Source organism: Neohortaea acidophila, assembly GCF_010093505.1.
Source record: "Neohortaea acidophila strain CBS 113389 unplaced genomic scaffold BDY17scaffold_11, whole genome shotgun sequence".
In the NCBI taxonomy this organism is placed as follows: domain Eukaryota; kingdom Fungi; phylum Ascomycota; class Dothideomycetes; order Mycosphaerellales; family Teratosphaeriaceae; genus Neohortaea; species Neohortaea acidophila.
In genome coordinates this window covers 735,591-750,232 of record NW_022985520.1, presented here as the reverse complement: position 1 = coordinate 750,232, position 14,642 = coordinate 735,591, and the positions used below count along the sequence as shown (strand labels likewise).

General features: G+C 56.6%; 9 protein-coding genes across 9 annotated transcripts; 2 read left to right on the top strand and 7 right to left on the bottom strand.

Annotated features, from left to right (window-relative positions):
- Positions 1–19: 19 nt before the first annotated feature.
- BDY17DRAFT_43195 (uncharacterized protein) lies at positions 20–2,512 on the bottom strand. Its single transcript, XM_033738383.1, has one exon. The coding sequence runs from the start codon at positions 2,088–2,090 to the stop codon at positions 123–125; it is 1,968 nt and encodes a 655-aa protein (XP_033586243.1). The 5' UTR covers positions 2,091–2,512; the 3' UTR covers positions 20–122.
- Positions 2,513–3,029: 517 nt separating this feature from the next.
- Positions 3,030–3,344, top strand: BDY17DRAFT_327616 (uncharacterized protein; the record flags this gene model as incomplete). Its single annotated transcript, XM_033737703.1, has 3 exons — positions 3,030–3,050; positions 3,108–3,191; positions 3,255–3,344. 3 exons carry the CDS (start codon positions 3,030–3,032, stop codon positions 3,342–3,344), a joined length of 195 nt encoding a protein of 64 aa, XP_033586242.1.
- Positions 3,345–3,969: 625 nt separating this feature from the next.
- BDY17DRAFT_256828 (synaptobrevin-domain-containing protein) lies at positions 3,970–4,338 on the bottom strand (the record flags this gene model as incomplete). The annotated part of the gene is made up of 1 exon (XM_033731633.1): positions 3,970–4,338. One exon carries the CDS (start codon positions 4,336–4,338, stop codon positions 3,970–3,972), a length of 369 nt encoding a protein of 122 aa, XP_033586241.1.
- A 462-nt stretch (positions 4,339–4,800) lies between these two features.
- On the bottom strand, positions 4,801–6,150 carry BDY17DRAFT_327614 (uncharacterized protein; the record flags this gene model as incomplete). The annotated part of the gene is made up of 1 exon (XM_033737702.1): positions 4,801–6,150. One exon carries the CDS (start codon positions 6,148–6,150, stop codon positions 4,801–4,803), a length of 1,350 nt encoding a protein of 449 aa, XP_033586240.1.
- Positions 6,151–6,356: 206 nt separating this feature from the next.
- BDY17DRAFT_313430 (heterokaryon incompatibility protein-domain-containing protein) lies at positions 6,357–7,110 on the bottom strand (the record flags this gene model as incomplete). Its single annotated transcript, XM_033735710.1, has 3 exons — positions 6,357–6,967; positions 6,988–7,054; positions 7,105–7,110. The coding sequence occupies 3 exons, from the start codon at positions 7,108–7,110 to the stop codon at positions 6,357–6,359; spliced, it is 684 nt and encodes a 227-aa protein (XP_033586239.1).
- Positions 7,111–7,644: 534 nt separating this feature from the next.
- BDY17DRAFT_341285 (glutamine synthetase) lies at positions 7,645–9,621 on the bottom strand. The gene is made up of 3 exons (XM_033737990.1): positions 8,980–9,621; positions 7,879–8,887; positions 7,645–7,811 (listed from the first exon to the last, which is right to left on the bottom strand). Exons 1-3 carry the CDS (start codon positions 9,419–9,421, stop codon positions 7,781–7,783), a joined length of 1,482 nt encoding a protein of 493 aa, XP_033586238.1. The 5' UTR covers positions 9,422–9,621; the 3' UTR covers positions 7,645–7,780.
- Positions 9,622–9,781: 160 nt separating this feature from the next.
- Positions 9,782–11,215, top strand: BDY17DRAFT_304389 (uncharacterized protein). The gene is made up of 4 exons (XM_033734722.1): positions 9,782–9,973; positions 10,021–10,088; positions 10,171–10,430; positions 10,501–11,215. The coding sequence occupies exons 1-4, from the start codon at positions 9,971–9,973 to the stop codon at positions 11,022–11,024; spliced, it is 855 nt and encodes a 284-aa protein (XP_033586237.1). The 5' UTR covers positions 9,782–9,970; the 3' UTR covers positions 11,025–11,215.
- Positions 11,216–11,275: 60 nt separating this feature from the next.
- Positions 11,276–11,500, bottom strand: BDY17DRAFT_257147 (uncharacterized protein; the record flags this gene model as incomplete). The annotated part of the gene is made up of 1 exon (XM_033731660.1): positions 11,276–11,500. A coding segment is annotated over one exon (225 nt), but the record flags the coding sequence as incomplete, so codon positions are not given.
- Positions 11,501–13,343: 1,843 nt separating this feature from the next.
- On the bottom strand, positions 13,344–14,340 carry BDY17DRAFT_42980 (uncharacterized protein). The gene has a single exon (XM_033738381.1). The coding sequence runs from the start codon at positions 14,019–14,021 to the stop codon at positions 13,464–13,466; it is 558 nt and encodes a 185-aa protein (XP_033586235.1). The 5' UTR covers positions 14,022–14,340; the 3' UTR covers positions 13,344–13,463.
- Between the last annotated feature and the right edge of the window lie 302 nt (positions 14,341–14,642).

The window sequence follows — 14,642 nt, the reverse complement described above, 5'->3', positions numbered from 1 at the left end:
TGGTCTGAAAGCTTTAAAGTTCAAGGCATGAAATTGGCGGATCATTCTAGCACAGACCAAGTCACGTGCAGACGTCCTGAAAAGTAGGTACTGTACATTATTCTAATCTTCTCTATACATTCTCACCAACCAGGTGGAAAGTGATGAAAGTCAACACAAGTCGGCTCCCAAAGATACCGATCCAGCGACCCGTCCGCCTCATCCAAATCCTCATGTCCCTTCATTCCACCCTTCAAAATCCCTCCCATCGCAAGCGCAGGCCAGATCGGAATATAACACACCTGGCCAAGAGCACACCCAGGATCGCAAGCAGTCCATTGATCTATCCACCCCAGCCATGCCATCAGCTCCTCTATTGCTTGAATGTTGTGCGACGTAGCGGTTTGGAGTTCGTGCCAAAGGGGCACGGCGGGCGTGACTACGGGTGGAGCGGAGAAGTTGTTGAAGTTTGCGAGCCAGATGCGCTCTGTTTGGAGGAAGATAGGGAGCATTGTTGTGCAGATTGCCGAGAGGACGTCGGAGATGGCGTGGGAGGTTAGCCTTTCGCTGTCGGACAGCTCTTCCGCTTCGAAGGGGGCGTATTGCGTTTTGCAGCGATGGAGAGCGGATTGGGAGTTGGAAGCGTTGACGGCAAACGCCTCCTGCAGTGTGGATTTGGTAATGTCCGGGTATTCGTAGAAGGGCATGAAGACCAAGTGGCTTGCATGTCTGATATCGCTCAGCCAAAGACGAGCATCTTCGGGACCGAGCTGGCCGAAGAACTCGAGCCGCTTCAGCAGATTGTACAGCTCGATGCTGTATGCGCTGACGATGTCGCGGGCGATTTCGATCCAGTCGATGCCGCTGCAGTGCTGCTCTTTCTCTGTTGACAAGAGCAGTCGCATTCGCTGTTCCACAGCCCCTCGCATGTATAAGCCGTCAGCCTCACTGACGTTGTGCGCACGCTGCGCTTGCCTTCTCCTGCTCAGCGTCTTGAGTGCCGCGTCTCGTTCGTTGTCTTCCCGAGGAGCCATCCAGTAGCCCTCCTTTGTCAAATTCAGTGATTTACGCTCGTCCATGACGCGTGCGCTCTCCTGATCCTGCATCCCGGGATCGTACAGGGTGAACAAAGTACAAGAGTCGAGTCTCACCCGAGTCTCCCCTCGTCCATATTGGCCGTTCCCGAAGCCGTAACGTTTGGTAGCGGCATGCCACCACGAGTATACCCCGCCGTTCACCGCGAAAGGGTTGTCAAAGGTAAGACCTGGTATTTGCTTCTTCCCCCTCTTCTTCCTCCCTTTCACCACAAATGTCTCTGGAACATGTCCCAGATGTGTCCAGCGGGACGGAACTTCTTCAAGACGAGGCGCGGAGACGTTGAGCCGGGAGACCAACTCGACAGACGGAGAAGAGAAGTTGCACCAGATCATCTCGAACCCGGTATTCATCCTGACAACGCCTTCGTAGCCCCAGCCCGGGCCACCCAGGCTGTGATTGTGGATGAAGTCGCACAGTTTCTCTGCTCGAGTGTACTCCAGAGCAATGTCGTTGAAGAAGGTCTTGTTACCAGTCAAATTGCGGAATTCCGGCGGCAGCTCAAGGATAGGCTTGGGCGGGATGTTGTACGTGGAGTTGTAGAGGAAGGCCATCTGACTGTCCATACTGCCGTCGCGGCGAAGAGAAGCGCTGGAGCCATCGAAGTACAAGCACTGAACTTCTCGTCGTGTGCGATAGGTGAACATGTGCGAGTCGGGCGTGGTTCCGAGGATCCAGTATGCCATTTCCGGGTCGAAGGCGAGGAACTCGGGCTCGGGCGGGCGCTTGCCGTCCGAGGAGGCGTGGTAGAGATTGGTGCCTTTGGGGACTTTGCAAGGCGCGATGGTGTGGCCGTATTCGAAGAAGGTGTTTGGCCATTGTTGCAGCAGGGCAAAGGTGGAGTGGAAGATGAGTGGTGATGGGGAAGAGAAGTTCAGTCGGGGGAGATTATTGTCGGTCGGAGACGAAAAGTTTAGTCCGGAGAGGTCATTATTTGGGGAAAGGACTCGTTGTAGGCCTTGTCCGTGGACAGCTGAGGCGCATAGTATCAAGGCGCCGAGGGTATGGCGAAGCATCGTTCTCCCGACCCAAGGAGTGGTAGGTTGGTCTAAACATCAGCGTGGTAGGGTGTGCAAATATGCCCGAGTGATATGGTGGCTCCACGGAGAAAGGGGTTTTACGCTTCGTATAGGCTGTTGTGTCAGCATGTGGCATATTAAGGTAGACGTGCTTGACGTGATAGGCACCAGGATTGCCGGAGTTTCAGTGGGAGATGTGAAGTCAGTCGGGTGTTCATCGGCAGTCGGGGCTACAACATCACTGCATACATCGCAGCAGCGGAGTCACCATCGTCGTCGCTCCTCGCTCTCCGTCGAGTCGTGAGTATGTAATCCAACCCAAGGCTCACACTGTCATGATCATGCACGTATGTCCTCTCGTTTGTGACAGGCAGCAGATCCCCACCAATCTGCCGCGTCAGCCAATAGCACGCGACCAACCGGATCTGCGACAGGGGACAAACCTTGTCCAACATTTGAGTGGAGCGTAAACTCTATTCCCGCCATCACACAACTTCCCGTAGCCTGATCGCGATCTCCTGACAGGCGCGTCCTCGCCACGTCCCAAACCGGATTGTGTGACGGGCGTGGTCTGCACCGGAAGGGCTAGAACGTGGGCCGTTTTCATGCAACGTGCCTGCCTGTTCGGAAACCTGGTTGGTCCGTTGGATGGAAGGCGTGATTGGAAGAATCATCTAATCTGAGTCTGGGCATGTCGTGTCCAAGTGTATGTACGCGGTGTGCAAGATTGGTTGCGACCCAGTGACGTGGGTGTGAAGTCAGGTGCACAGCTTCCTGCAGCTTGTTATTTGCGCGTTCCCGCCCGGCGGCTGTCTTGTCTTCTCTTCCTCGCAACTCGTCAACGTACACAAACCGCAAAACATATCGCGAACGGAACGCACCCACCCACAAAGCAAAGAGTGAAATCACGAGCATTCCCGCATACCATCGCCCAACATGGGCGCAGTCATATCATGTGTACGACTCAACCGCCTCCAGCACACAATCGCTTCACTAACGCCGCCACACACATAGATTGAGAGCGTGTTCGGTGCAATCGGAGGGTGCATCATGGCCGTGCTGAACGCCATCGGCTCCATCATCATGGCCATCATCAACGTACGCGAACGCGCGCGATCGCGTCATTCGATGGCCCTTTGCTAACCAGCTTGCCACCTCTAGGGAATCGTGGCCGTCTGTGCGGGCATCATCAACTGCATCACGTGCGGGAAGTGTGGCAGCGGGCGGCGCAAACATACGAGTGCTGTGTGAGGGGCGCCGGTCTCTGAGACTTCGTGCCTTTGCGAGAGGCAAATGGCGCGAAAGGAGACCGGCGGAGAACTTTGAGAAGCGAAGGGCAGAGGGGCGCGGGTTAGCATGACATCGGCGTACGCGGAGATACCCTTATGACTTTCTGTTCTGCCTTTACTCATAACACGCATTAATGTGAATTTTGATGCTTTGGGATTGCTAGTGAGCTGCTCATGTGCCATTGCATTCGATCCTCGCCAGTTCTTACATAGGTAGCGGACGTTATGAATTCGGTGCAAGCAGTGAGACAAACAGCCTTGACGACCAGCTATTTACGAACGGAGGCAAGCAAAGGCACAAAAAGGCAACCCATGGTACTCCAATCGTACGCTCCGAGGAACGTCCACTTCGCTCGACTCGGCCGAGAGGCGCTACAGAAGCAAGTTGAACAACTTTCCGCTCCGCCCATCCTCCGGCCTATGCACTCGCAATGCCCAAGTTCGACTTCATTACTCGCTCTTGACCCACTTCCTCTCACTTCCAATCGTAGCGCTGGCTCCCACGTGCGCTTCTCGTTCGGCCTGGCGCTTAATGGTGCTTGCCGCTGTAGATGACTGCACAAGAATCAGCATCCTTCGCCCAACTTCTACCCATGAGGCATCGCCGGGTACTCACCACTCGGCACGATAATGACAACCAGCAAGATGATGATGCCGATGATGATGCACATGCGCATCTTCATGTCCTTCCACCACATCTGTTTCCGCACGCGGTTGGCGCCGCGGCGGAAGCCGTCCGCCTGCGTCGCCAGGTTGTCCGTCTTGTTCTGCAGCGAGTCGAGATTCTCGCCTCGCTGGCTGGCCAGCATCATGTTGTTTTGCATGGTATTTGTCGCCTCATCGATTTGCTGCGACGATATCGTTAGCAAGGAAGATGACCTCGTTCGTGCGATCCTGCTGCCTCCGGGCGGATCTGTAGGCGCCGGCGGCCGCGCGCGCGCTTTCAGGGCCGGCATCAGGGGCGATCGATACCACTCACCGCCTGGAGCCTCGCAGTGGAGGTCTCCGATGATGACTGGCCATTCTTAGGCATGGGAGGGTCGTAGTAGCCTCCAGGTTGCGACATGTTGGGAGAGGTTGGAAGGGGGAGGAAGGTATTGGGGGGTAGAAAGGGTCGATAGAGGCAGAGCGCTTCGCAGGAGGAGAATTCGTAGATGCGATGCGACTTGAGGCTCACGAGAGGCAGCGAGTGGTTCTGTCAGATAGATGTAGAAGTGATGGGGCGGGTGGTGTGAGGATGGGATGAAAGACTGAACATAGCCACCCTGACGACACCCTGAGCGCTTGGGCCACTCGGGCCTTCCGGGGGATTCAAACCGAGCTGCTTAGTCAGATCTCTGTAGTCCATCGGCCTTGACGTCTTCAAAAGATTCCATCTCTATTTGCACGTCCTTACTACTGTACAACATTGTCACCCGCTAAGTCAAGCAGGAAATCTCCAACTCCTGTGGACTCGAGCCTTGTGCCTCGACCTTGCACAGCTCCTCGCATCTATCAGCAGTCTTTCCGTCCAGACACCCTTCCAAGTTCGCCTCGCCGAGTAGTTGCCACCTCTGCTCGGTCTCGAGTTGCCAGCTCGGGACAGTTGGGCGTAAGATGAAAGGCAAGAAGCCCCCCATCAACAGTACGACCTCGTCACCGACTTGTACCCCTGGATACACAAGCGCCACCTGACCATTTGCCGTCACCGCCATGTTCATATTCCTGCACGTGAAGTCCACCTCACGTGCAAGGTCTTGTGAAAGTGTCACATCTAACCAGCTTATCAGTTCGGTGCCCATGATGCCACTGCACAACGACAAGCGATGAGCAGAGGCCTCTGCTGTCTCGAAACGGAAGGCTTTCATAGCCATCTCGTAGAGAATCTCCGCATCTTTTTTCGCGTTGACCGAACCTTTCAGTGCGGCGCCTGATGAGCTGGACGCCTTGAATCTGTAGTAAAGGCCGGTGGCCGCGACGTCCGTCGACCCAACATCACGGCGGTCCCCGGGGCGTCCAAGGGTGAAGAGCTCCCTGACAAGCATCTTTGCCACGACACCAAGCAGAACGGCTTTCCGGCTGGCTCCCTGCGTTCCCGGCAGCATTAATTCCCCCACAAGGCGCTCAAGCCGGCCCATAAGACCACACCAGCTGTGTGGAGAGCTCGGAATCCTCTGCCAACTCTCGTGAAGATTCACAAGTCGAATGATTTGACCTCTTCGCATGCCTCGCAACCGAAGCTCTTTGTCACTGTCCGAAGCAGGTTTTTCACTGTTCGGAACAGAGCGCAGCATCATGGCCCTCGTCTTGCCCGTTGCTCCGCGCTTTTCCGATGATGATTGTATGCCACCGGCAAGAAGTGGAGCTGGTAGGTTATCAAATCCTGTCGGACTCATAGCCCATGACGGTCGATCGCTGCTCTTACTCGGACTCGAAGCGCATGACAGTCGATCGGTGCTCTCAGTCCGTGGTCCAACAGCACTTAGTGTATCACGGTCATCCGGTCGATTACAGCTCTTGGCTGGTGGTCCAACAACGCTCAGAGCATGAAGGTCACCATCCTGCGCAATCATGATTCGAGTGAACATGGTGAAAGCCTGCTGACCCTTCTCCATTCCAAGAAGCCGCGACGGATACGTAATTCCTTCATGCTCCATGATCCCGAGTAGCGCGAAGATGCGATCTTCCGGCTCGGTCGCCTTGCGTCTCATAGTCTCGCGCAGGAGGTCAGAAAGCTGGACGTCCAATCTCGAGCGGTTGCCCTTACGCCTCGTGTATATGGCGAACATGTTTGACGCATGTACGACCGCTTCGCCCAGCGCTTCTGTTGCACGGTTCACCGACAGCGTCGTCCACAAACAAAGAAAACCGCTGACCATAGACTCCCAGGGTAGCTCATGCATTCCGCACAGTACCATGGGCGATCTTTCGTTGTCGACATATATCTCTTGCAGCGTCCAAGCGCGTTCGAACCAGGGTCTCGAAAAGAGCGCCGTCAGGCCCTTCTTCTCCGCAGTGTGCCTCTTCTCCGCCATCGTTTCTCCCGCGCGATCCACTCCTCCTCCGCACTGTTCTCCTTCTTCGCAGTGGGAAGCGCCGTGTCACCGCTCCCTGAAAACCCAGGGGCGCTCCAGGCGATGTTCAGCCGCTCTCTCAGCGCCTCATCCTTTTCCGCCTTCTTCCACTTCCTCAGCGCCGCAAATGCCAGATGAGTATACTCATCTGCCTCGCCAAGCCAACAAATCACCCGTTTTGCTTGCGAATACAGCTTGAACATCAGCCGCATCTGTGACCTCTTTTCATCCGGATTATCCTGGTGAATCGTGATCTGGTCCGCCCAAAGATATATCTTCCTCTTGCCGCACGTCCACCGCGTCTCAAACTTCGCCCGAATGTATAAGAGAGCATTCCATAGGTTGGCGGTCACGCTGATCTCCTGCCCATCGCAGTATATCGGACTCCGGATGTCAGGATCGCCCCAGGTGTACGAGAGGCAAAAGTAGTCGGGGAGATCGTTCGTGCGGAAGGTCTCCATGCGAATTGTGATCACGTCCGTGGCGCCATAAGACGGCTCGAAGGTGAAGAGACGGATTTCGCGGTCGGCTTCTATATCTGCGTGTTGATACTTCGGGGGGTCTTCCAACACAGGATGTTCGCAGCCGCGTTGGCTAGAGAAGGGATCTGATCAGTATCCTGTGCTAACCCGACCATAGCTAGTCTTGGTAAAAACTGTATCGACTCACTGCCATTGCTTCAGACAATTGGGGAGGAAGCGAGATAGCAAAGCCGATGCCATAACGATACCCTGGCGAGAAAGACGATATATACAAACGATATACACAATATACGATAGAACGAACGAAAAAACGATGAGTGACCGACCACATCCACGAACAGCAGACCACCACTCCATAATAAATATACTCATACGAAGAGCGCAACGCACAGCCTTCAAGGGAGGAGAGAGGGAGCCTGGCGCTTAGAGTTGCATGTGTGTAACCCTAGGCGCCCACCCACAGCCTTCCCCCTTCGCTCGCAACGACCAATGACAGCATGCGAGGCTGCCGCAGCGCAAATCCAGAGGCTACGAAGAGCGCATTCTCACCGCAAACTGATGCAATGCGCTCTTTTTGGATTCACGGGCTGTGCATGTAGACGGCATGTTGGGAAGGTGAGACGGATTATTGAAGCCTCAGGACGAAAGCAGGCGAGGCTGCGCTGCGCAAAAGACACAGGCTTTGTTTGCCGGGTGGGGGCCGAAACGCTGAGCGCGAATCAATTCAAGTGGACGGGGAATGTCATTTCACGTGGCTATCAACGGCGGCAAAGATGGTATCGAGGCTCATCAAAATAGGGCCAGAGAGGTTTGAGGTTCAGGTAGAAGAGATGGCTCAGATCTGAGGACAAGTCGTAACCACATCACACCATCTCAATGTACCGCCTTACTTCCCTAAACAAGTAGAAAGACACGTTAGCACTCACATAAATCCGCCTTTCAAGAAAAAAAAAGAACTCACCAGTCGGTAATAGCCTGATCCCACAGATGCACCTCATGCTCTCTCGTGCCCGCATAATGATCAACAAAATCATCCCCCAGCGCCTCGCGCGCCACGCTCCCCTTCGCCTTGAAGCGCTCCGTCGCCTCTTTGAGGTTCTTCGCCAATCGCTCGCCCTTGCCAATCGACGTCGCTACATCCTCTCCCTTGCCCAAAGGCGGCATGGTGACTTCCAACTTCTTGTCGATGCCTCGGTAGCCAAGCGCGAGAATGGTGGCCAGCACAAGATGCGGGTTTGCGTCTGCGCCTGGAAGGCGGATTTCCAGTCGCGTGCCTTTGGGTGGACAGGTTGGGGGTGCGATGAGACGGATGGAGGCGGCGCGGTGCTCCAGGCCCCAGGAGACGCTGACGGGGGCCCAGAAGTTTTCGACGAGGCGTTTGTAGCTGTTGATGTTGGGGGCGACGATGGGCATGACGTCTTGCAAGCCATCGAGCACGCCGGCGAGGAAATGACGCCCGATGTCAGAGACGTGTTTGAGGTCGTCAAAGGGGGCGTTGGGGTCTGCTTTCTCGCGGACGAAGAGGTTCGCTTTGGTTTTCAGGTCGGTGAGGGAAACATGCATGTGACCGGAGTTGCCGGGCAGGTCGGGGCGGGGCTTAGCCATGAAGCAGGGCGTGATGCCGAATTTGGAGCTCATGTTCTTCACCACGAGTTTGAAGAGGGCGGCTTTGTCGGCCATTTCGCGGATCTCGCCGTATTCTAGTGCTGCTTCGTAGACGCCTGGGCCGGACTCGGTGTGCCAGCCTTCGATGTTACATCGGAACTGACTGGCTGCGGAGAAGATGCCGTAGTACCAGTCCTGGTTGTGCACGGGGCGAGTGAGACTATAGCCGAACATGCCTTCTTCAAGATGAGGAAGGCTTGTGGCAGGGTTGTTCTGCAAGAATGATGCGGTCGCGCTTGAATTCCTTTCGTTGGATTCTCCGGAGTGTGACTGCGGTGCGCGGAAAGTAAAGAACTCGTATTCGGCTGGGTTATTCTTGTTAGCATACCTTACTTGAACATCGCGAGTCCGGAAGAAAAGGAACGAGAATGACGAGCATGTGGAGTGTTGGACTCACCTCCAGCCATAGCACCTACACCCTTCTTCTCCATCTTGGCGACCGTCCGCTCCAACAGACTCCTCGGACAAGCGCTCAAACTCTCGCCCTCCGGCTCGCGAAAGCTAACGAGGAAAAAAGGCACATTATTCTCCCACGGCAGCCGTCGGTACGATGACAAATCCACCTCGGCCAGAATATCGCGGTATCCATTCTGCAAGCTACTAATCTTCAGCTCTTTAAAGTAGGTCTGGTCGTGCATGTCCCAGCCGAAGATGACGGAGCAGAAGCCAAAGCCCGACTCGGCAATGGAGAGGAATTTCTTCTTGGACATGAGCTTGCCGCGGATGACGCCGTCGATGTCGACGCCGCCCACTTTGACGCTGACATCGTTCTTGAGCAGCTCGGGCAGGTCGGCGGCGGTGAGTTCGTGGAAGTGCGTGGAGTCGTCGAGCTTCGACATGCTGAGGGTTCGAGGCTGGTCGCGTGACCAGAGGGAGGGACGGAGGGCGGTGTGTCTGGCACGGGGAATGGCGAGCTCTGTTGAAGAGCCCACGACACTCTACAGGCAAACAGTGGAGCGGTGGTTTTGGAGTGGTGATGTGATGTTGGCGGTCTAGGCGCACGATTGGAGTCGGAGGGGCAGCTCGAGCAGGCCCGGCGGGGCTAACGGCATGCAGACGCAGCGGGCGCTTGTGGCGCATGCGGGACGATCGGATAGGGTTAAAATATCCTGATCGGGGTTAAGGTGGTGCCACAGGACAAGGCTCGTGGAGAAAGGGCCACACGTGAGCCGGGACTTCGCGAAACAATTTCTGATGAGGCCAACACAACACGTCAGCTGCCCTCTTGCCTTCCTCCGTCACTCCTCTGGTCAGACTCCTCCAAGCGTCTGACCTTTGAATTCCCATTTTCCATCTCCGTGGACACTCGTATCAACGACTATCAGTCCATTCCATTTGTTCCCGACCGCCCCGATTAGCGACTAGATAAGGAACCAATCTTCAACAGAATGGTATGCGCCTTGCCCACCACCCACCATCGCAGTTCTAACGTGCAAAGGGCTCCATTGGCGAACAATACCGCGGTCGACTGGCTGGAAAGAATGCCATCATCACGGGGGCGGCAGGGTAAGCCATCCGCACACATCCCTTCCTTCGCCACCACGACCACCATCTTCACCATCGACCCTCAATACTAACCCTTTCCCAGCGGCATCGGCCTGGAGACTACAATCCTCTTCCTCCGCGAGGGCGCCTCGGTCCTCATGACCGACATCTCCGACGCAGCTCTCGCCAAAGCCGTGGCGAAAGCCAAAGAACTGGCGCCGCATATGCCCGGCAAAGTCGACACGATGCGATGCGACGTCTCCAAGGAATCCGACGTGCAGGCCATCGTCGAGCACCTCGACAGCTGGGGCGGCGTGGACGTCATGTTCAACAACGCGGGCATCATGCACGGCGATGATGATGGTAGATCCCACCGCTCCTTTTCTCTCTCTCTCTCTCTCTCTGTACGCACGCACAGCTAACCCCTCCCCAGACGCCATCGCCACCCCCGAGAAAATCTGGGACCTGACGCAAAACATCAACGTCAAAGGCGTGTGGTTCGGCAGCAAACATGCCATCCTCTCCCTGCGCAAACACAAAAAGTCGCGCGCAAGCATCATCAACACCGCCTCCGTCGTCGCGCTCGTCGGCTCCGCCACGCCGCAGCTGGCCTACACCGCCTCCAAAGGCGCCGTGCTCGCCATGACGCGCGAGCTCGCCATCGTGCATGCGAAAGAAGGCTTCCGCTTCAACTCGCTGTGCCCCGCGCCGCTGAACACGCCGCTGCTGCAGGACTGGCTGGGGGATGATCGGGAGAAGCGGATGCGCAGGGAGATTCACTTTCCTACGGGACGGTTTGGGGAGGCGATTGAGCTTGCGCAGGCGGCGTTGTTCCTTGCGAGCGATGAAAGTAGTTTTGTCAATGGGACGGATTTTGTGGTTGATGGGGGCATGACGAAGGCTTATGTTACGCCGCAAGGCCCGGCTACGCTTCCGCCTGCGAACTTGGCTCGTTAGATGGACGGGGCGCACTTTGGGGTTCTGTTGGAGTTGGTCCGCTGTTCTTCTCGTTTTGCATCTTGCGGGCTAATGCATGTTCTACATGTCTTTTGGGCGAGACGACCTTCTGCTACCACACATTGAATCTAGAACAGTAGAAACCGCGGGGACCAGAAATGCAATTCAAAGCTTATCGCTCATTCAAACCATCTACACGAATAGAAACCCCCCTTCTCCCCTTCTCCCCTCAATCCAACCCAACAACACCCCTACTCCTCCCCGCCCGCCGCCCCGCGCATACTACTCGGCACAAACCCCCGTGGGCTGCGATGACACCCCCTCTCGTGCCGCTTCATATTACTCCGCACGCTAAAAGCCTTGGTGCACCCGGCATGCGAGCACTTGAACGGCTTCTCGCCCGTGTGGGAGTGCGAGTGGATTTTGAGGCTCGACGGGCGGGAGAAGGCCTTGGCGCACGTGGTGCAGATGTAGCGGTCGAGGTGGGTGTCGGCGGACGGCTGTTGTTGGTGGTAAGCGGAGGCGGAGGCGGCGCTTGTGGTTGAGGCTGGTGGGTACGGCGCGTCCCATGTTGTTGATGAGGGGAGGGTGGGCGTTTGTTGTTGTTGTTGATGATTATTGTGGTGCGTGTTTGGGTCGGGGAGGATGGGGCTTGGGAGGGTGGTGGTTGAGGTTGAGGTTGTTGATGAGGGGTCGTTGAGGATGGAGGGGAGCTTTGGGTAGGTGGAGGTGGGTGGGAGAGTACTCTGCGGGATTGGGAAGCTGGGCAGGGTTTGGCGGCGGAGTTGGGGCGAGATGTGCGACGCAGACGACGCGCTTGGTGAGTCGTAAGGTGAATTGGTGTAGGATGGTGGGCGGTCGTACGATGTCGTTGCCGTCGGTTGAGAGGTGACGGACGGTTGTTTCGGCGCGTCGCGATCGCTGTGTCGGCGGCGGCTGATTTCCGGATCGTCGGAGATGGATGGGAGGAAGAAAGGGTGGGAAGCGGACTGCCGCGATGCGGTGGAAAGAGACGGGCTCTGAGAACTCTCCAGCAGCGAATCGCTGCGATAAAACGGTGCCGATGTGCTCCCCATTTTCTGCCTTTTGTTGGATTCCTGAGGCGAGTTCGTGATGCTGCCGACTGACATGGCCGATTCGCTGGATCGCTTGAGATGGTTGCTCCGCCCGGGTTGTAATTGATATTGATGTAGCGAAGGCGGTGACAGACCCTTCAGAGATTCATCGGGACGAGCAGCGTGGTTCGGGGGCGACGTAGCATGTCGACCTGATTCACTACCCGACGTCGCTCGCTCGCTGTCGGCAATGTCCAGCAAGTTCGATATCGAAGGCAACGACGGTTTGAACGCATTCCCCAGCGCGCGTGGACTTGAGGTTTGGCTTGAGGTTGACCTTGGCGGTGAATGGTGGCGCGCTTGCGACGAGTAGAGGGCGCCGGACAATGCTGCGGTCGTGGTCGAAGGTAAAGGCAACCGAGTCTTGTCGGAAGGGTAGTGGATATAGTCGCCATGGTGTGAATTGACGACCGGAGGAGTGACCATGGTGACCGTCGCCATCAATCCAGCCTCTCAAATGTGACAACCGCGCTCGACTTCACCACCGAGACCATGCGCCTTGCGACCAAGCCAGCGGTTTGATGTTGCCACGCGATAGCCTCTACTAATTGAGACGGTGAAGGTGGAAGAGACGTTTTCGGGCAGCGTCGACAACGGGAAACGCAATCCACAGGTGGTGAGAAGAGTTGGAAATGTTGGCGATCGAAGCTGCAGTGGAGCTGGGGGTAATATGAAGTCGAAAGGCCAAGGAGAAGGGATCGCCCTGGACGAACCACGGCACGGGGTAGAGCGGCTCCTCGGTGAACTGTAATAATAAAGAACAGTGATTCCGTACGCCGAGGTTGGATGACTGGGATTGTGAATGAGCTACGTGCGAGCTGAGGACTCGGCGAGACAAACAACGGGGCGGCCGATAGCGTCACTGGCGATCGTCGCGGGTAGAAGATGGGAAGGGTGCAAAGCTCGTGCCGAATAGATTGCTGCTCTCCAAATAGGCTCCTGGCTGTGCAGAACACGCACTATGCGGGATTGATGGTTGGGTGGTGACGTGGAAGAGCGAAGGTGTGTTGGAAGATGTGCGGGAAGTGCTTTACGCTGAAGCTGCAATGTCGCGGCAACGGGAAGTGGTTGGTGTCGACGAAAGGGCGCAGGTTGGGAAGGGAAACGATTTTCCAAGATGCAGCTGAGGTTGCAGACGGCGGATTTGATCGACATGGACGCGGGAGGGTTAGTTCGAAAGTAACGCGCGACGGGGGTAATATTTCATAATTGAGGCGGTGTTAAGATTCGATGACGGGCCGTATGCAACCATGTTTGATCTTCTTCCGGCGTGTGGGGACCCTTGGCCTCGTGGCGGCCTTGTTACGCTCGGATAATTTGGCACTTACGAAACGCGGGAACGGTGTGGGTGGCGCGGCCAGGCTTGAGGAGCGGATGGCAAAGAAACGTGGTTACCCTCGCCGGATGGAGAAGGGATCATTGAGACTTGGGCGGTGCACATTGCAGAGCGAGAGGGCGTTGGGGGAGGCCTCGGGGACTGGATGTGAAGGCCGAGGAGGGCGCTGGGCTTGTGCCCTGGGAGCCGTGCGGTGGACAGAGTCGGGAGGACTGGGTCGTGTGGATGATCGGCAGGATGCAAACTCCGGGACTGGATGGGGCCAAGGACCAGGTGCGGCGCGCGCACCCAATGGCGTGGGAGCGGTATGATCGGCAATCCCATGCAGACCCGCAGGCAGAAGAGCGCAGATGCCAGCACGATCATCGTCGTCGAGCATGCACGCGTGCGGCAGATAACAACGGCCACCCAATCTCGCCTGCGAGGGTGGCAGCGCGCGAGGAGATGTCCTAAAGCGATCGACCGTTGTGCGTACGGGCCCACGCTAGCATCTCCGAACCACGCGATGGAAGGGCTAAAGTAAAATTCCACGAATGGCTGCGGCATTATCCCGCGTGGAGCGGTGAAGGGGCGTGAGACGCACGGAAGAGCGCAGAGACGGCACAGCGGTTCATCCCCAACACAAAGCTAGCATGACGGTGCCGCACGACGTGCTGGATCGTGATGTCTGCATGGCCGCCAGAGATCAGCAGAGGCGCGTTAGGGCTGGTTGCAGCGGATGTGCAAGAAAGAGGCGCACGAGAGGCAGCAGGGCAGAAAGCAAGGATGGACCAACTCCACCCGGGGCCTGGATGGGGTGTTTGGACGCCGCAGGCTTGCATGGCAGTGTAGATCTTTAGCCTGGCGGGGTGGCTCGGGCAAGATAGGCAAAAGGCAGCAGCACAGGCAGGCAGATGTGGAGACCCGAGCTTCCGCGTGTCTGTTGCATGGCTTGCATGGCACAACTGTCGATCATTTCTCCGTTTCCGCCATCTTCGCCCAATCACACCCGCCCAGTCATGCTGTCTGCCGCCCCGTTGCCACTGTCCGCTTCCAGGTTTGCAGCATCCTGCCTTGTCCAGCAGACGCCCAGCCTTTTCGCTGCGTGCCCTACTTCCAACGGAATCGAGCGGCTTTGCCAACTCTGCAGCTCTGCAAGGCGTGCTGACAATTAAGGTTGGGCAGATT

Bases quoted from the DNA above. Each gene is read 5' to 3' on its own strand.
- BDY17DRAFT_304389 (XM_033734722.1), top strand. The intron at 10,089-10,170 runs GTAAGCCATCCG...ACCCTTTCCCAG, and splicing joins ATCATCACGGGGGCGGCAGG to CGGCATCGGCCTGGAGACTA. The intron at 10,431-10,500 runs GTAGATCCCACC...ACCCCTCCCCAG, and splicing joins CATGCACGGCGATGATGATG to ACGCCATCGCCACCCCCGAG.
- BDY17DRAFT_42980 (XM_033738381.1), bottom strand. From the start codon at position 14,021: ATGCCGCAGCCATTCGTGGAATTTTACTTTAGCCCTTCCATCGCGTGG.
- BDY17DRAFT_341285 (XM_033737990.1), bottom strand. From the start codon at position 9,421: ATGTCGAAGCTCGACGACTCCACGCACTTCCACGAACTCACCGCCGCC. The intron at 8,888-8,979 runs GTGAGTCCAACA...AGAATAACCCAG, and splicing joins TGTAGGTGCTATGGCTGGAG to CCGAATACGAGTTCTTTACT. The intron at 7,812-7,878 runs GTGAGTTCTTTT...CTACTTGTTTAG, and splicing joins GATCAGGCTATTACCGACTG to GGAAGTAAGGCGGTACATTG.
- BDY17DRAFT_43195 (XM_033738383.1), bottom strand. From the start codon at position 2,090: ATGCTTCGCCATACCCTCGGCGCCTTGATACTATGCGCCTCAGCTGTC.